This window comes from Eleutherodactylus coqui, chromosome 11 (assembly GCF_035609145.1).
Source record: "Eleutherodactylus coqui strain aEleCoq1 chromosome 11, aEleCoq1.hap1, whole genome shotgun sequence".
Taxonomy (NCBI): Eukaryota; Metazoa; Chordata; class Amphibia; order Anura; family Eleutherodactylidae; genus Eleutherodactylus; species Eleutherodactylus coqui.
In genome coordinates, this window is record NC_089847.1 from 94,441,145 (window position 1) to 94,461,992 (window position 20,848).

The following is a 20,848-nucleotide window of genomic DNA, read 5'->3' on the forward strand; positions in this document are numbered from 1 at the left end:
GTTTTTTAAATGCAGTCTTTCTGGTGCCTTTCAACATTTTTGGAATGTTTTTGCTTTCTTACAAGCCACCCCTTTTGATAGGGTCAGTAAACCACAAAGGGAAGGGAATTGGGTTAAGAAATTGTTTACTAGGGAAGCCTACTGGTTTGGAATTTGGGACTTAGAGTCCAGCTGGCTTAAATTTTAGATTTGATTTATATTTTTATTGCTTCATTATTAGTATGTTGTGTTTTTTCCTCCTCTTGTGTATTTCTGTCTCATAGTTTACTGTCTAATTCTTCCAATGTGTATTATTGTTATATTTACATGGATCTCATCCAGGCCAGGTTTGGTTATTATAGGACCCGCTGTTAGTTTTAAATAGTTGTCTTGTTATCACTTCATGCTATGACTAAGAACCGAAATGGTTTGAAACGCGTATGAGGATGTTCAACCAACTTCTTATTCTAATGCTAGAATTAAGTTTTGGATTTTAATGTTGGAGGACTTACTGTTCAATTGAGCTGCGTACTTTTAAAATAAAAACTTTTTACACCACTTTTCTAAAAGTGGGTTGGACTTATCGAAAGGGGCCATGACCTCCCAGGCCTGTCGGTGTATTATACGTTAGATCCTGCCATAAATAATAGTGAAAATCATTTACCTGCTTATAGCTGTCGTTGATCGTAAATTTTGGTGCACCGACTGGCCAGGCATGCGCAGAATTTATTAATAGGCAGGCGCCTCTTAATAAAATTGGTCCACTTCACTCTATACGTAGACCAGTGTATGAAATGCCAGTCCAAGTCAATTTAGGTAATGTTAAATGTATCATATATTGAACAATAATATCTTGCTCTCCAACGCAAAGGAATTTCTCTTAGCCATTCCATAAGAAAGATCACTTCATCCGCATGTCCTGTTATTCTATTTTGTGTGTGTTTTTAACCTGTCAGTGACAAATTAAGATACTTGTATTGCCACCTGGTGGTAAGTAGCCATAAAGCATGTTTACATAATGCAGGACAATCTATATTACCCATTCTCTCTGGTGGTACTTATGTATTACAGATCAGCAAGACATGCAGACACTGAAACATGGGCATAGCTACATAGACTGTAGAAGGTCCAGTTGGGTGGGAGAACTATAAAAGGGCAATGCAGAGATGACAATATTGTAACCAGTTTCTCAAAAATGGGAAGTAGAAAGAAAATGGTTCGACAGATGGTGATCTAATTATGTATATATGCTGCAGGGAAGGGGAAAACTTGTTAGGCCATGTCACCAAAATGACAGCCATTTTGAATGCTGCCATCTTAGATTCAACTATTTTTCCACTGGAAAGGTGCGTGTGCGATATATCAAACGGGTAGAGAATTTCACCAGAAAAATAATGGTGTGCTTAATTTTAACATCATTTTATTCATTTTCATGTTAATACAGTGATTGTTCTTTATTACAGGAAATGTAAATAATGGCGCTATCTCAAGCAAAATTGTGTTGAGGTCATCCTAATATCTGGTGTTGCAGCATATGCAGTTTGTAAGGATGCCATTTATGCGTAGACACAATTTGGTGCACGGTTAAGCCAACATTCTTGAGTCAGACAACAAGTGCTATGTTGTGGGCTCTTGATAATGAGACCAGAACAATGGTAGCTCATGCTTTAGCAGTAATGGTTTTTGGTTGTCCAGATTTTGGTTTATTAGTGATATAACCTGTTTCTCAAAATTTGGAAAGAAGTTTGGCAACTCTACGATGAGTAATGGGAGGTCTGGTTAGGTGGCGTTGACTGAAACCTGCGGTGATGACACATGTGCTTCATTCACCTGATCTAAGAATGATCTCAACACATTATGCTTGGGATAATGCCATCAGTCATATTGCCTGTAATGAAGAAAAAACACAGTGTTAACATGAAAATCAATAGAGTTATGTGGAAATGAAGCACATCATTGGTTTTCTGGTGAAGTTCCAGACAGTTTGATATATCACACACCTACCTGACCATTGGAAAAATTTAAGTTGAATCCAAGATGGCAGCATTCAAAATGGCCGTCATATTTGTGACATAGCTTAACAGGTTTTTCCTTTCCCTGCAGCTTGTAAGCAAAATTGGATCGCTCTCTTCCAAACCATTTTCATTCTACAATAGAGTTTCCACACTTTTAAGACACCCTGTATTACTACACTAATATCTTGCTTTTATACGATAGGCGGGTAGGTAGATTCTATACAAGCTGATGCCACCACATATGTCAGATTAGATGAGGGGACAGAGGGGGGCTGGTACAAATTATGTATTGGGGCCCAGGGACGTAAGGCTATATAGTTCAGGCTAACAAAAGCTATGCATTAGACCATAGGATCTCAGACTAGAATGATATTTCAATGCAAGAACACAGCTGTTTCATATAATTCTTGCATGGCTTGAGGTGGCCCATACATTCAAGACAATGTACACATAATGAGATGACAGATACAACAACTGTTTCGCTATTTCACGAGTGACCCCAAGATGACTCCAAGCGTTATAATGATCTTTTTGAATAGGAACGTTAATTGGAAATGCCAAAAGATGATGCTGAACAGCTGCCATCAGGCTCCGGGTGCAGATATGTTCCAAACAAATAGACTGTAAGCAAAGAAGATTGTGAGTGGGCCAAGCTGATAGCTGCAGATTTAGTACCACACCAACTGATTGTTAATGATTGTTTGCAGCCCTGTTGGAGCATTTATATGGACACTCTGATCAGGGCCAGCTCCAGGATTATGTGCGCCCTTGGGCGATAAGAGTGTCAATGAGCTCCTTTTTATCTCTGTGATAGAAGGGCGTTGGCTTAGTTATTATAATGAGTCTCAGCTATGACATCACTGGAAGTGGCTGATCAAAGCCCACTACTCCAGGGGAGTTTTAAAAATCACTGGATAACCTCTTTAAGCATTGATATATTACCCCAAATCAGACACTAAAATAATATCACATACCATATATACAAGGTGCAAATACTATTACCATTCATATTGTCTCCATTTTGTCACTAAAGAAAACCCACTATACCAAGATCAGCATTATCAATAATAAGACCATATAAGATCCAAGTAATACCACCTGACCATGATCACATATTGCCATCACACAGTCACAGAATACCACCATACTGTTGCAAAAAACAACAATATACAGAGACCAATATTAACCCTATATGGTAGATACCAGCTTTACAGGGACAGCAGACGATATAAGCGATCACAGTGCAGTTACCTCCAGTAATCATAGGTGACTTCCTGCCCGGAGTCATTGAATTTACATTTTCTTCTCCATCCAGGGCAGACCACTATCATGACTTCTGCAAGTCAAACATTGTCTCTGCAGAATGACACACACATACATCTTTGGCTCCTTGCTTTCCCAGAATCCTCACTTCATTTTCCACACTTCTACACAATTACCCCATCTGCAGTGCCCCAGATAGCAATAATAACACCAGTGATGCCCCACACAGTAATTTACTCAACCCCTTTGTGTGCTTCTTGTAGAGGCCATATAATAACTGCTGCTTATAGTGACTCCCACAAAGCAAAAGTACCACCATTTAGTAATGCCTTCTTTATGTCGCCACTCAGTAATATTACTTTTGCCACATTCAGCAATGATTCCTCCTTTTGCTTCCAGTCAGTAATAATAGTCCTTATGAACCAGTGAGTAATACCTTCTCTTGCTCCCTTTTAAAATAATGCATCATTTTGCCCCACTTAGATATAATGCCACCTTTTGCGCCTTTAGATATGATGCCACATTTTCACCTTTACATATGCCACCTCTTGCCCCTTTTTCATACAGATAACACCTTTGACACCTTTTTACACCAATGTCACTTTTTGCCACTTTTACATATATATGCCATCTCTTGTTCCCTTATTCATATAGATGCCATCTTTTGCATGTATATATATATATATATATATATATATATATATGCCACCTTTCCTCCCCGTTTACATTTGGATGCCATGCTTCCTTTTGCCCCCTTTACGTTTAGCTGCCATGCCTTCTTTTGCATACAGTCTGTGACTGATTATAGCTCTGTGGTAAAATAACAAACCGTACATACTCACCTCCACTATTGCTCCCTGGCAGCTGTAGTCGGTGACCGCTGTCCTCCGCTGTCTGACTGCAGGGTTACGCAATCATGTGACGCACATGATTGTTGCAGTCAATCTCTGGTCTCAGCATCAGTGATGCCGAGAATATCTGCAGCAATCGTGTGTGTTACAGAATCGCATAACTTATAAATCCAACAGCGGGGAACAGCGGCGCAGACTACAGCTGCCGGGGAGCGACAATGGAGGGGAGTATGGATTGCTTTTTAATTTATTTTTCAAACGTATAATAAAATTAAAGTCAGGGAAGTCATAGTTGTCGATGGGACTTTCTAATGTTAAAAACGCATCTCCCAAAAATCGCAAAGCACAAACTTGGGATGTGTTTTTAACATTAGAAAGTCCCACTGACAATTGTGTTAAAAAACGCAGCGATATCGAAGCGTTAAAAAAATGCAAGTGGGTAAGAGCCCTTACCAAGATGGTGAGCGGTCTGCAAATCATGTCCTATGAGGAACAGTTAAAGGATCTGGGAATGTTTAGCTTGCAAAAAAGAAGGCTGAGAGGAAACTTAATAGCGGTCTACAAATATCTGAAGGGTTGTCACAGTGCAGAGGGATCAGCCTTATTCTCATTTGTACAAGGAAAGACTAGAAGCAATGGGATTAAACTGAAAGGTAGGAGACACAGACTACATATTAGACAGTGAGGATGATCAATGAGTGGAACAGGTTACTACGGGAGGTGGGGAGTTCTCCTTCAATGGAATTATTCAAACAGACACTGGACAAATATCTGTCTGGGATGATATAGTGATCCTGCATTTAGCAGGGGGTTGGACCCAATGACCCTGGACGTCCCTTCCAACTCTACCATTCTATGATTCTAGTCACTATGTGATAGTAATATGAACTCCTGGTGTGGCTGTATTATTTAGCCCTAACGTAGTGTTATTATTGGTAATATTGGTCTTGGTATAGCGGATTTTGTTCAATAACAGTGTCAGGCAGGCAGATGTTCATCCACCTTGCTACACATCAGTTTGGCTTTGGGATATCTGGGGAGGCAGGACCTGAGGTACTCAGGTTTTTCATCCATGACCCCTCCAAGTAGGATGTGGTCTTTGCTGCAGCGTACCCAAGCTGTTGCTCATCCATGTAGTCCTGGTAATGAGCCTGCTGATGCTGCACTGAGCCGAGGTGCGGTACCTGAAGCTCTGAACAAGAGTGTAGCTGAAAGATCGTCTTGAGTCAGAGCTGAAGGTACAGATGCATTAACGATGTCCAGGCTGTTGGTCAGGGCAGTCAGCAGGCAATAACGAAGTCTAGAATGCAGAACTGAAATCAGGGAGCACAAAAGTCAGGATAGTCAGGAGTCAGGCAAGGGTCGAAGTCGGAAGATACACAACTAAGGGCTTAGTCACAATCTGCAGGATAAGACCAAATTGCTAAGGTATCCTCCATGTGGAGAGGATGCCTAATATAGCAAGGGGGACTGCTTATTGGTGGGGGACTGGGATAAGGAGCGATGGTCATTAAGAGAATGAGCAGGAACACATGCATGCCCTATGGGCAGCAGAGAGCAACCAAGCAGAGGATGGACACGGAGAAGGGAGAGACCAACGAGAAGGACAAGAGGAATGGTGGCACCTGACCGCGGCTCCAGTGATGGCTAAGCTGTGGCAGTAGCGCACTTATGTAAGGGGTAAGGCTACAGCATTCCCCCTAACAGAAGAGCAGCATGCAGCCTCTCTGTAAGCCCGCTGCTGGCTGCACGTTAAGGCCCTGCCCTCTCTGGGCCGGTACTCAGCCAGGAGGAAGATCGGGGAGTTACAGCATAGGCCTCCTCTCTGCCGATCAGAGCCATGGTCATGGAGTGAAGGCATAGAGGAGACCACCACTTACCTGTGCCGGTCTGAAGAGTACAGTAGCGCTACTGCACAGGCCTCCTCTCCGCCGATCAGAGCCATGGCTAGGGAAAGAAGGTTCAGCTACAGGGTGCCGTGTTGGAGCAACCTGGGCGGCACCATTTTGCCTGAGCCTTATTGACACTGAAGAAGACGAGCTAAAACTCCCAATGGTCAGCCATCAATATCAAGTCCCCAGAAAACCCCTGGTTTATCTCTATAAACTACTGTAGTAAGCCAACTAACGCATTTTAAACACATTCATTCGTAATGTATAAAAAAAGAAGACAAGTCATGTGGTGTTGGGAGAAAAAGCCCCCAATAAATGTTTTTAATGAGAATCTTTATACATGTTTATATATATATATAATTATATATATTCACTTTTCCATCAGATGACAGATTGTGTGGAGGGATCGTGCAGGAAAGGGGTATTGTTAGGATTGGTCCTTCCCCTGACAGTACTAACACAATATATTTTACACAGGAGCGGGCAGAGAGATTATGCAATAAGGCACTGGCATGCCCCCAAGAGTCAGACTGATGCGTAAACATCATTCATTCGGTACAAATGTGAACTCCAGAAGGTTTGATTTTGTGGCAGTGACATAGTTTCACACTAAGGCTAGGAGCAGGGGGCCCTAAAATCAAAGGGAGTACATTCTGCAGGACCCCAGCTGTGAGTGCCTTGTTGCTGTAACCTCCAGGGAAGGGCGGTATAGAGGAAAAAAAGACATCCTCATGACCGAACGAGAAGCGAACTTCAGCTTCTCATCTGGGTTAAACATCTGCACAAGCTCCACAAGAGCGGTGAACGTGTTAATAAAAAGACACACTCAGGGAGGGAAGAAGGGGATAGAAGAGGTGGGTGTCATTTACACATGGGGCGAAGCGAGCCGCTCAGTACACAGAATAGATCCGGATGCCGCAGCACAGAACCATACTGAATATCATCTCGATGATCTAAGAGAGGAGACAAAAATGACATTTCTAATCAAACAAAGTATCTAATTGTACTCAACAATATAAAAATTTATATTCAAAAAATATACAAAATTTAGGGTGGTTTCACATCTCCGTCGCAGATCTGGCTAGAAATACCGGAAGAAAAAGCATTGCACACAGTGCTTTTTCTTCTGTCCAAAAGCAGAGCAGCTGAGCAGGAGGCTAACAGACCTCATTATAGTCAATGGCGTCTGTTCAGTTACTTCTTGAGACGGAGCCGTTTGGCTGTGGAGATTCCCCTTTCATGCTCCACCAATGGAGCAGCAAAGTTGAATCCCCAATGCAGGTGTGAAACCACCCTTAAAGACGATCTATCAGCTCTTCTATCACGTCTGGTTTAGTAAATACTTGTATCCCCCATAAACTAGAACCCTTGGTTATTCTTACAAGAAATGTCTGGTTAAAATGACAACTGGGTGTTAATATTCCCAATTGTCAACAGGATGTGTTGTTATAGAATCTGACACTGATTGGTGAGAGTATGAAAGGACACACCCCTTTGACAATGAGAATGCCAACATCCAACTGTCACTCTTTTCATAGACTTCTAGGGGGAATAACAGAGGGTTCTGAGGAAGGATGATACAACACTGTTATTCTATAGGTAATACAAGTATTTACTAACATACTGCAGGGGTGTTTTTGGAACATCATGCTCTTCTTTATTTTGTCAAGGATGTATGCACTTTAAAGTCTAGCCCGACTCAACATCTGATCACAGTTAACTCTAATATACTTCTCTAAAGTCTTCTTATGCTTGCAGGGTCCAGGAAACTGAGATACGAGGAGATGTTTGGCAGGATCCCCAGACAGGAAAGCTGGTGGTTTATAATCAGGGAAAGAAATTCACTTGAGACCACCGATTCTGCATTCTGTGAATCCTGCCAAACGATTCGCCATATCTAACTTCCCCAAATCTGTTCTGTCTGAGAGGAAAAGCTGAGGCGCACATGTCAACTCTTGTTGAGTCAGTCAGTGTAAAATAATAAGGTTCTGTTCACACCGCCATTACCATTTCAGTTTTTCTGTTCCGTTATAGTAACAGAGAAGTCAAAATAATGAAGGGCCCAATCTGTTATTTGATGGACCCAAACTGCGCCCAGTTGGACACCTTTGACTCTAATGGGTTTGTTGGTTATCATCGCAGTGTCTGTGTTAGGCTGCCTGTCCATGGGCGTTGCGGTATCCGCCAGGGAGCAGGAGCCTGCAGACGGATCTCCCCGGTCAGCCTATCTGACAGATAGGCTGACCGCGAAGAATCACGACAATTCGCAGCATGCTGCGATTTGCTGGCCGCAAGTGGAGAATCGCTATGATTCTCTGCTCGTGGACAAGGGGGCTGCGCTTTCCATAGCAATGCTATGGAAAGCGTGCATTGTGTTCCCCGCAGACGGATTATCGCCGCGGGGAATGCGATCCAAAAACGCCCGTGGACAGGCAGCCTTAGGGCTCCAGCACACTTGCGTTTTTCTTGCGCTTTTTTTTCACGCGTTTGTCAATGGGACTTTCTGATGTTAAAAACGCATCACACAAAAATTGAAAAGCACCAACTTGCAATGTGTTTTTATTGTCCCATTGACAATCGCGTGAAAAAAATGCGCAAAAGAAAAACACAAGTGTGCTGGAGCCCTTATTCTATTAAATTTTTTTTTTTTTTTTGTGTGCTATGACATAATGATGTGCATTAGAGATGAGCGAACACGTTCGGCCCCGCCCCTTTTTCGCCCGAACACCGAACTTTGCGAACACCTCGGTGTTCGGGCGAAAAAGTTCGGGGGCCGCCGTGGCAGCGCGGGGGGCTGCGGCGGGGAGTGGGGGGGAGAGGGAGAGAGAGAGGGCTCCCCCCTGTTCCCCGCTACTGCCGCCCGCGCCGCCGCGCATCTCCCCGCCCCCCGGCGGCACCCGGACACTTACGCGCGAACACTGCAGTGTTCGCTAAAGCCGGTGTCCGGGTGCGGATGTGTCCGTAACGGACACGTTCGCTCATCTCTAATGTGCATTAACCCTGTTCCGTGACATCACTCTTTGTATAATTCCTGTACTGTACCATCACTGAGGACATTACGACTGTTCTGTGACATCACTCTGTGCATTATCTATGTATTGTGGCATCATTGTGTATTATCCCTATGCTGTGACATCACTGAGTAGAATATCCCTATACTGTGACATCACTCTGTGCATTGTATGTGTACTATGACATCACTAAGTAGATTATTACTGTCCAGTAACATCGCTGTGTGAATCATCCCACTACTGTACCATGAACATGTGCATTACCCATGGACTGACACTTCACTTCGTGGTTTATTCCTCTGAGTTAGGGCGTTTTTTTCACGCGCTTGTCAGTGGGACTTTCTAATATTAAAAAAGCATCGCACAAAAATGACAAAGCACAAACTTGCGATGCATTTTTAATATTAGGAAGTCCTATTGACAATTGCGTTAAAAAAAAAACGCAGCGATATCGCAGCCTAAAAAAAACGCAAGTGGGTGTGAGCCCTAAGGGTGGCTTCACATGATCGTAAGCGCAATTGAGCACACCTCAGGGCAATGTATTTGTGCCATGAACGAGGTTTGATTAGGTAGATTTGCGCATGTATCGGTGCATGGTACTATACTTTTTGCGAATGCAGGGTTAGTTCACACGTGTGTGACACACCTCTTTCGTCGTTTGAAAGGCTATTTCGCATAATGAGGTTTAGATGTATTTTTTCCCAATGGAATTGCGCAGCGTATTGCGTATGTTCGCTCAGATTTCCATGGGGCCCTTGGTGCGCAAATACACAGAAAAATAGAGCAGGACCTGTTTTTTTTGCATTCGCATTTGAACGAACCCATGGACTTCATTGGGTTCTATTCTCTGTACACTGCATGCGTAGATTATATGCGCGCAAAAACATGTGCGAATACGGTCATCTGAAGAAGCCCCAAGGCACAGCAAATTTATCATAAACTTTTCATGGTCTGAACGTGCTGCTAAAGGTGGTCATGTAGAGTAGGACCTCATTACAGATTGTGCTATGGGGCCCCATGGTTACCTGCTACGCCCCTGAGACAAGCCCATTGAACCAGTAATTTCTCTGTCTTTTGGTCTCATGCACACAACTATCTGGAATCTGCATTACGCAGATCTCAAATTCAGTTGTAGAGAGAAATTTTACGCCACCCAACGCAAAACTATGCAGCCCATAATATAAATAAATCTTGTTATTTGTATAGCGCCAACTTATTCTGAACTGCTTTCAGGTAATTTATATATTACCCTCCACCAAGCTGGATACTCATTTTACTAACCTTGGAAGGATGAGTCAACCGTGAGCCGACTACCTGAACCATGCAGGGATTAAACCTGCAACCTTCAGGTTATGAGCGAGTGCTTAGGACTGCATTTCCGCTGCCTTAACACTCTGGGCAATATGGGCCAAACACCACCCCAATGATTGCGTTACACCTATAACTATCTGTCCTTGCTATATTAATTTGCATAAGTACATTTAGGTGGAGAAGCAAATTTAATTTATTCCTCGCATTCGGGAAACTGAAACAAAAAACTTTTTTGAAAGTTACCATTTAAGGGCGCCCACCCACTGGCGATTTTTTTTCCCTGCGAAATTCGCAGCATTTTTTTCTCTGCAGGGGTCTATGGGACTTGTAATGTTAAAATCGCAATTTACCGCGAAATCGCGATTTTGCGCGATCGCGATTTTAACATTACAAGTCCCATAGACCCCTGCAGAGAAAAAAATGCTGCGAATTTCACAGGGAAAAAAATCGCCAGTGGGTGGGCGCCCTCAGAGTTCAGAAAGAAGAACAGGGTCTCACCATAATAACAGCCACCACTGCAGCCGCAATACCGACCAAGTGCAGTTTAGACTGGAACAGAGCATCGATTTTCTCATGGCAATCCTAGAGGAGTGAAATGTTATTAGTAAGTGAAGTACATGAAATATCTCCCACCAGCACCGCCATCATATTATCAGATGCCTACTGACCCCATGAAACATGCCAGATGGACAAAGGTTATCAACCAGGTTTCTTGCATCAAGTTTACAGCACTGCAGCTATAAGGGAAGGAACAGCATAGAGTTAGTAAGCAAGGATAAAAACTCGCAAACCTAAGCGTGAATTGACGAATCCGGAGCGGGTGTCTACCTCCGGATTCCGCAGCAAATACCGCCCGTAGCATGCTATGCAAAGGTGATTCTTCATGCACACGAGCGGAAACCAATTGCAGTTTCTGCTCGCGGATGAAAAGTCGCAGCATGCTCCACTTTCCTGCGGATTCCAAGCGGACGGCTTCCATTGAAGTCAATGGAAGCTGTCCGACCAGCGGGCTGTCTGCAGTTGACACACGGACAGAAAAGGACATGCTGCAATTATTTTAGGTCTCTTTCACACGGTTACTTACACTCACAAACATCACGCGTGTAAAAAACGTGCGGCTATTAGAACCAATGGTTTCCTATGGGAACGTTCAGATGAAGGAATGTTAGACGTACATAAAACATCTGAACGTTCCCATAGAAAACCATTGGTTCTAATAGTGGCAAGTTTTTTGCATGCATAGGTCCCCATGTGAAAGAAGCCTAAGGGTGGACACCCACTTGCGTTTTTCTTAAGTGTTTTTTTTCTCGCAATATCGCTGCGTTTTTTTAATGCGATTGTCAATGGGATTTTCTAATGTTAAAAACGCATCGCACAAAAATCGCAAAGCACAAACTTGCAATGAGTTTTTAATAATGCAGCAATATTGTGTGAAAAAAAACACAAGTGGGTGTTCACCCTAACTGGGACTTTTTGTCCAAGTAAAAAAAGTCAATGTGAATACACCCATTCAAATCAATGAGTGCTATTCTTATCTGTTTTTCGAACTGATTGTGTACTATCAGGCCGGCTTCACATGGGCGCATTTCTGCGTGTAATATTAATAGAATAGAATACATTGATTTCAATGGGTTCATACTAGAGATGAGCGAGCGTACTCGGAAAAGCACTACTCGCTCGAGTAATTTGCTTTATCCGAGTATCGCTGTGCTCGTCCCTGAAGATTCGGGTGCCGGCACGGAGCGGGGAGCTGCAGGGGAGAGCGGGGAGGAACGGAGGGGAGATCTTTCTCTCCCTCTCTCCCGCCCGCTCTCCCCTGCTCCCCGCTGCGACTCACCTGTCAGCCGCAGCGGCACCCGAATCTTCAGGGACGAGCACAGCGATACTCGGATAAAGTAAATTACTCGAGCGAGTAGTGCTTTTCCGAGTATGCTCGCTCATCTCTAGTTCATACCCATTTTCACATTTTGTTTGTGTATTTATTTTGCATTAAAAAAACACCTATTTTTCTGTATATTGTCGCATTTCCTAGCTTATTATGTGCACGTTTACCCATCCCCATTGACTTCTATGGGGGCTCCGATTGCACAAATGTGCAGGAAAATAGAGCACAAAAAGTAGGTGAATTTGAAAGAGCCCGTTGGAATTAATGGATTTAATCTCTGCATATTGCTTGTGCAAATTTTGAATGCATAAATACGCCCATGTGAAGGGAACCTAAAGGCCTTTTTACACACAAAGATGATCATTTTGCATAAATTACTACTATTAGTAAAAAATTAGTAGCTTGTGAGCTGCTGGGAGCTGTAATCAGGGAACAGACCACCCGCTGTTCTCTGAATAAATTTCCTTTGTTCTGCCCCAGGGCTGACAGCTGAGACAATGTTAATAGGCGCTCCCCACACAGGAACACAACGTGTGGTCCTACTTATTAGCCTTTCTGCCGAACAATGCATTTCATGCTGCAATGAAAATCATTGTTCAGCAGAAAAGTGAAAGATGGGCACATGTACACGCAACAAATTTTGAGCGATAATCAATGTGTGTAAAATGGGCTTTAGACCACTGTGCCTCTCACATACTCTAAAACTTACCACCCCAACCAATCAGACTCTTCCCCACCTTTGAAATCTTCCTAACCAACCTGAAAACCCACCTCTTCAGAAAACCCTACAATCTGCAGTAACCCTACTGTCAGTACACTGCAATATGAACACCCATACCTCATGTCTCCTTTCCCATTCCCGTGTACTGTGGATTGTAAGCCCTTGTGAGCAGGGGCCTCTCTCCCTCTGTACCTGTCTGTCGGTCATATAGTTCATGGTTATTGTGCTTGTTTTTTGGCTAATGTTAGGCACTTAAAGCTTTTTCATATGTGCGGTACTCTGGTAATAATGATGTGTAAAGATAAACTATAAGTTATTGTAATAATTATGGAGCCCCATCTATAAGCTACAAAGAGCGTCTCTCCCTCAAATGGCAACACCTTGAAGGTACCATTTAATTCCTTGGATTTTGGAAGTAAATATGTTTGGAAATATCTTTCTATCCATTGAGAAATGTCTTACCGTCTCATGGAAAACTTTGACAACGGGTTTGGCCTTATCAGACTCCTCCTTCTTCAGGCTCTTTGCTTGCTCATAAGCTTCATCGTAAAACTGTTTTATCTCTTTTGAGACCTGAGAAGACAGAAGGTCAAGAGTTGCTGGTAGTAGCTGTCAACTGTCCACGAAGTGACCAGGAGACCGTACTTGTACTTTTATAACATGGTCTACACAAGAGTGTATGTATCATAGAGGCAGACCTTGTGGTTACTATGGGTCCCTTGCAGAGAATGGAGTGCAGCCCTGGTTGGTCCTGTCCCCTTTGCTACAGCTGGCAAGAAACTGTGCGGGACTGCCCTCTCCAGAGGAAATATGTTAGCAAACCACTACAGGAAGGGATAAGCAAGTACTATGCCCTTAGCACAAAACTTAGCACTACAGTGGAGAAGTCAGTTTTGTATTTGCTATGGGTCCCCCCTCCTCTTCGTACACTACTGAGTAATTACAGCACTTACAGTAGTCATTTGTGGAGTTAGGAATTAAGAATTATTTATCCCTTTAAAAACTTTTTTTAGCACTATTCTAACTGGACAGGACCTGCTGCAGTATCCATCTTGTTCTTCTTAGTTGATTCCGGATGATGAAAAGAATACCTTAATTACAGTATAGACTGATGAAGATAGGGGCCCAGTGGAGACAACAGGCCTATGTGGCCCGGATCAGGCCATACTTGGCCATTAGAAGGTTTGGCTACTGTTTGAGCCAATTTAGGAGCCCAAATATCAGTAGGGCTGCAGCTATTCCACCTAAGCTGCTCTAGAGAGTATCCCAAGCTCCTGAGCATGCAGCATAGCTGCCTTACACACTAAGCCCAGAGGTGTCAGAATATACTGGCACTTCTAGGCCCAGATTTTTCAGCGTTACCAGCGTTTCCCGGTTGGCATACATGGGTGATGAAGACAACATGTTTTTGTGGCCACGAGCAGGCCACACTTGGTCATTAGAAAGACTGGCTCCTATTTGAGCTAATTTAGAAACCCAAATGCCTATAGGGCTGCAGCTGTTTCACCTAAGCTGCTCTAGAGAGTATCCCAAGCTCCTTAGCGTGCAGCATAGGCCGTTGGCACACAACCGGATTTGAATTGCGGAATCCGCGATCTTCACCAGCACGGACGATCCGCGGTATTCCACATCCATCCAAAGAACAGAACATCCACATGTCCATTTACATAGCGATTTTTGATTTCTGCAAGCAGAAATAAAATCGCAGCATGTTCTATTTTTGTGTGGATTCCGCACGGGCAGCTTCCATTAAATTGAATGGAAATCGTCCGACTTGCAGCCCATCTGCAATTGACATTGCAGATAGATCATGGGTAACTATGTCATTCCGATGATACGGAAAAAACAAAGATTAAAAAAATGCCCACTACACTGCGCATGACCGACAGCGAGCCGCCGCTGTAATCCGCAATACAGAAGGCATCAGGCTGCGGCTAGGGCTGGATTCCGCCGTGGGCTCCCGTGTGTGGAATCCGACCCATTCCTGTGTCGCTGGCCTTACACACGGAGCAAAGAGACTCAATCCCCTCACTTCCCTCCCCACAGGAGGCTTATATCAGATAACAATACAAACTGTAGCAAAAACTGAACTGACACCCTTATTGCAATGACACTTAGGGCATTGGGAGAGAGGTAGCAGAGCAATGCAATGCAACATTGCATTCAACCTAGTTGGACATTGCAGTGCACTACAGAGCTATGGTCTATTGGCACAATAATGCGTGGCATTAGTTCTTACCAGCCCTCATATATTACCCACATAGGATAGATAAATACAGAATTAATGAGTCCTTACGGCTGTAGTCCCTGTAATCTCAGCATGGGGACTTGATTTTGAATGGAGCTATATTGTAAAGTTTTATGCTTATTCTGTATAAAGATGTATCTCTTACCTGTTCTCTGTTCACAAAACCCCAGATACCAGCAGCTACTTCACAGGCAAACAGGATTACTAAACAGGCAAAGAACTGCAGAGAAAGGAAGGGGAATAAAGATGAGGATTTCGGAGGGCATTAAAAGAGCACGAGAGGCTGTAACAGAAGACACTAAACATAAGCAAATACATATTATATAGAACATCTTCTAGAAAGTTGGTGACGTTATTAATAAGTAGAACATGTTAATTTAAACTGACAGGCCGGCTTGTCATGGATATATCCTCTTAGAGATATTAAGATTAACTCACGGGATTATTATGTATGTGGAAGGTGAGAAAGGGAAGGTGACAAGGTCAGAAAAACCCTGGTTAGCCATTCCATGTCTGTGTCCATGGTCATAGGTTCTCATTATTGATCACGTTTTTAATAAAAGGACTGCTGAGAGTACAAGCCCTGTGGTATCTCATATGTGGTGATTTATTAACCCCTTAAGGACCAAGTACTGTAACTTTAATCCTGGCCAATAGTAAGAACACAGCGCAGAATTAAAGCTCTTGCTCCTTCAATGTAGTACACCCCCAACCCCCCAAAAAAAAGAATAAGCCCTACCCTAATTTTTTGAGAATTTCAGGGAGGCCTGAAATATAAGCCCTACCCCCAAAATAAGCCTTAGCTACATCATATATATATATAACCTAACCGGCTCCTCCGCTGTTCTCCAGAGCTCCAGCAGGCTTTTTGCAGCACTGGGCCGTCTACAGAAGATCGCTTTGTGGTGTGATGGCTGTTATTGGTTTATCCAGCGCTGTATTATTTGGCTGAGTAGCGCTCAAGAACCAATCAGTGCCATCGCTTCCTGGAGAAGGGATTTATGAATCCTGTAACCAGAAAGCAATCTTCTGTGGGCAGCTGAGGGCTGCAGGAAGCCTGCTGGAGCTCCGGAGAGCGGAACGAGGGACGCGGACCGAACCTGCTAGGTAAGTATAATAAGGACCCCCCCCCTCCCAAAAATAAGACCTAGTGCTGCTTTTGCAGTAGCAGCAGGTTGGGTGCTCAGCTGTGACTAACAGTCAAGGACCCGGAGGAGAGACAGAAGTGGCTTTTAACCACCTCTGCCTTCTCTCTTGCAGACTACATAGCACTCAATGAGCACCAAGTAGTAAATAGAGAAAACAAAATTCTTACTTCCACTATTTGACCCAGCGATCATGTGACCACCGGTAGCCCCATGCCAAGGCAGAGCTTCAGGGTCCTAGCAGACCCAAATCAGCTCTCTTAGTGACTACAGTCATTACAAGGGGATGTTTTCCCCTGTAGCCGAGGCTCCTATGGATGGTCCAATTACAGTGGAAAAGTGTGAAATAAAAAGAAAAACATGTGAATGACTCCTGTAGCTCTTATATGACATCATAGCGGACATAGATAAAATGTAAAAAATAGTTACAAAAACAAGTTAAAAATTTACAGAATAAAATAAAAAAAATATATAAAAAAGAAAGTGACTAGAGATGAGCGAACGTGTTCGGCTCCGCCCCTTTTCGCCCGGACACCGAACTTCGCGAGGAATTCCGTGTTCGGGCGAAAAAAGTTCGGGGGTCGCCGTGGCAGCGCGGGGGGTTGCGGCGGGGAGTGGGGGGGAGAGGGAGAGAGAGAGGGCTCCCCCCTGTTCCCCGCTGCTGCCGCCCGCGCCGCCGCGCCTCTCCCCGCCCCCCGGCGCCCCCCGAATACTTACGCGCGAACACGGAAGTCCTCGGAAAAGCCGGTGTTCGGGTGCGTAAGTGTTCGTTAAGAACACGTTCGCTCATCTCTAAAAGTGACCCATCACCGATGCCAACCAAAACCGTCGTCCTGTAATTCGAAACTACAAATTTTATATCAAAATGTCCAAAATAAAATGAGGCACCCACTCCTGTATTTATTTTAGTGTAAATATACAAATTTTAAAAATAAACAATTACAAATTAGAAAAAAAAATCAGATTTTTATCCCTATTAAAACTGAAAAACAGGACGAAAAAGGCAATAGCAAAAGATATAAATAATAGGCCCTACGTGTCACAGAAAAAAAAAACGTGGCAAAAATAATTTTGGTAGCTGAAGAAATAAATAATAAAGCAATAAAACCACCATATGGGTAAAATCCCTTAAAAGTGTCTGGTCCTTTTAAACCAAAACATGCTGGTCTTTAATGGGTTAAAGTAAGATTGTCTGGAGCGTTTCGCTATTCAGAACTCTATTGGACCTCTCTTGAGGACTTGGCTCATCAGTACATTACACAGAAAACTCATTCATTTTAATGGACACCATTAAATACTCCATCTCCCCTGTGGTAGGCTGTAGAGGAATTGAACACTTGTGATCTAGTTCCTTCAGAGATTACAGGAGATCGCAGGGAATTCGAACGGAGAGTCACCCTCTGCTTTCTTACCGTTCCTAGAAGACATTGAGATTCCTGAATGGCTCCATAGCATCCTAAGAAACCCACAAACATCATGACGGCACCAACTGCAATAATTATATAGATCCCTGCAACGATATAGAAGAAGGTTACAGTAGAGCAAACACGAAGAGTTCCATGGGAGATAATGATCAAATGAATGGAAAGTGGAAAGTGACATATTCGGAGCACGACACTCACCAATGTAAAAGGTTGCTGGAACTTGCTTGTCCCCGATTTGCTGGATCAGTAGATTGGAGGTTGTAGGCTCATGTCTAAGCCATAGAGCAACACCAAGGATCACTCCTCCTGCCAGCTAAAGGAGAAATTTGACATTAATTAAAAGGAAATTGTAGAATTTAAATTTACACAATTTTGACCCCAAGCTCATCCAGCTATGGTTGCCATGGCAGGCCTTAGCTAAGTGGGACCCATACAGTCACACAGGAATCCGACACCAGCTAGGAGGGGCACCAGATGGATGTAGAATGGGGACGATTGTCAGCTTTAGGTCCATCTGGACAGATGATCTTATTTCTCCATGCAGCAGCATCTACATAAATCACAATCCTTCTGGCTCGCTCTCTTCCCCTCTAATGTTCTGAGGCACCGCCGGCAGCCCATCGGCACCCTACAACAAAATCGCTTAGTTCTGCTACTGTATTTGTTATGAGCTTGATTCTGGTGCTGTATTTATGTTTTAAGTTAGGTTCTGTTGTTGTATATAAGGTTCTGATTTTGGTTCCAGTGCTATATTTATGCCATGAGCTTAGTTCTGGTGCTGGATTTGTGTTATAAGTTTGATTCTGGTGCTGTATATATGATGCTGAGCTTGGTTCCAGTGCTATATTTATGTCATGAGCTTGGTTCTGGTGCTGTATATATAATGCTGAGCTTGGTTTTAGTGCTATAGTTATGTCATGGTGCTGGATTTATGCTGGTTTTGGTGCTGGATTTATTTTATGAGTTTGGTTCTGGTGCTGGATTTAGGTTATGAATGGTTCTGGTGATATATATATATATATATATATATAATACTGATTATGGTTCTTGTGCTATATTTATGCCATGAGCTTGGTTCTGGTGCTGGATTTAGGTTATGAATGGTTCTGGTGCTATATATATATATATATATATATATATATATATATAATACTTATTATGGTTCTGGTGCTATATTTATGCCATGAGCTTGGTTCTGGTGCTGGATTTATGTTATGCGTTTGGCTCTTGTGCTAAATCTTTGCATTGAACTTGGTTCTGGTGTGGTTTTTATCCACTGAGCTGTTCTGGTATAGATATGCTGCTATCTTGCTCTTTTCTGCACAAATAGAATACTGGCGGACTGTCATTGTAATATATATTGTTTTTTCTCAGGACGGGTAATCAAATAAATTCTGCACAAGGTGCCATCTAACCTAAGGCCAGCACCTTTGATGGCTGCATTACATGTTCCATACTTGATCACCAACATGGATGTGTTCACTATACGTATCAAAAAAACTGCAGTCACCAATAACCTGTTCATACAACCTCTTATAAAGGTCACTGATCATTCTACCCTAAGACTGCAGAATAAAGGAATAGGTTGTGCTCTCCTGCTGCATGGAGCTCTAATCCAGCCTCTTATTAGTCCATACTATAACTTCCCCCTTAAATTAAGGAGAGCGGAGACTTGCGATGAGCTCATTGTGTCTTCATAAAGCACTGCCAACACCAAGGAGCCGTTAAAAACATTTTACACATTAATCTTTCTGACAACAGTGCTAAGTAATGTTGTCTGCAGCGGCATGAATGTTCTCAGCAGATTAACGCAGCACTCAGCGCCATCGTCAATTATCAGCCTGTCGGGTGCATGCTAAATATACTCTTATTTCACCTGCCTGTACGGTTATGCATCTCCTTGGGAGATGGCCATATACTGGGTTTAGTTTTCTGAAAAGAGCACTTATAAATGAGAGCCCTTGTCTGACGGGAAGATAATGAAGTTATCCAAGGAAGCTTCTCCATAATACTCCAATTATCGAGAAGGTTCCTCGGATAACTATATTACCTGTACTTATTAACCCAAAGACTGTAATGGGGGTCATATTTCTAGAGAATTCGTTGTTCTTTGACCACCAGGAGAAAGGACTTTGACAATAAGTATTCTTGCTATCTTAAAGGTGTATTCCGGCCAAGACTAACATTTTAATATCTAATGTACATCATCACAATAAGTCAGTTTGTAATATGGATAAAGGTTGACTTGATATTCTGGTACAATCCCTTTAATGATTGCTATAGTTTCTTATATAATATTAGGGGGTCAATATGCAGATTTGTCTAGTTCAGACCTAGATTTAAAGATTAATGATTATATGCAGGATGGTCAGAGATGAGATGGATTCTCATTTTGCTAAGGAGGACATTAGTGAAGGTATTTCGACCCTCGAAGGACTAAAGAGGGTCCAGATGGTTTCATAGGCTCCTTTTTGAAGCTGATCAAAACACAACTCCTTCCAGTGTTAACAAAGCTTTTCAATAGCAATTCACCTACTTACTATTCTCCCAAACAGTCTCTAAGAACCGCATGTGGTGGTCCTGCCCAAGCCCCATAAAGAGCCTACAATTTGTGGCAATTTTAGATCCATTTTTTTTAAATAAAAGTGCAACATTAAATTATACTCAAAATTGCTGGCTAATCGTCTAGGTCGGATCATCCCGGAGGTCATACATAAAGATCAGGTGGGATTCATGAGGGGCAGAAAGGCAGGGGAGAACATCCTATGTACCACATTGCTAATTTCCCATGCCCGGAGAAGGTGCTATTGTGCCTTTTATCAGGAGATGCCGAAAAAGCTTTTGACAGAGTGAGCTGGCACTTCCTTATGGCCTCACTGAGGCAAATTGGATTAGGTTCCTGATGTATAGACCAGTTTTTGGCCCTTTATACCCAACCAATACCCAGAATCCGGGTAAATGGTATCATGTCATATGTGTTTACCATAAATAACTGGCACACGTCAGGGACACTTAGCAATTGCTTTCTGACTGAATACCAGTATCCGGCGGTAAGGGTTGGGCAGGAACACCACAAGCACACATTATATGCAGATGATCTCCT

The 20,848-nt window shown here is 43.0% G+C and overlaps 1 protein-coding gene across 1 annotated transcript in view; it reads right to left on the minus strand.

Moving 5' to 3' along the window:
* Window positions 1-6,287: 6,287 nt before the first annotated feature.
* Window positions 6,288-20,848, minus strand: part of CD81 (CD81 molecule) — a 39,163-nt gene continuing 24,602 nt past the window's right edge. Inside the window, exons 2-8 of the mRNA XM_066583076.1 lie at window positions 17,944-18,058; window positions 17,734-17,831; window positions 15,322-15,396; window positions 13,391-13,501; window positions 10,991-11,059; window positions 10,821-10,904; window positions 6,288-6,953 (exon numbers count right to left, since the gene is read on the minus strand). Coding sequence (XP_066439173.1) covers window positions 6,891-6,953; window positions 10,821-10,904; window positions 10,991-11,059; window positions 13,391-13,501; window positions 15,322-15,396; window positions 17,734-17,831; window positions 17,944-18,058 — 615 coding nt within the window. The 3' untranslated portion in view covers window positions 6,288-6,890. The remainder of the gene's footprint in view (window positions 6,954-10,820; window positions 10,905-10,990; window positions 11,060-13,390; window positions 13,502-15,321; window positions 15,397-17,733; window positions 17,832-17,943; window positions 18,059-20,848) is intronic.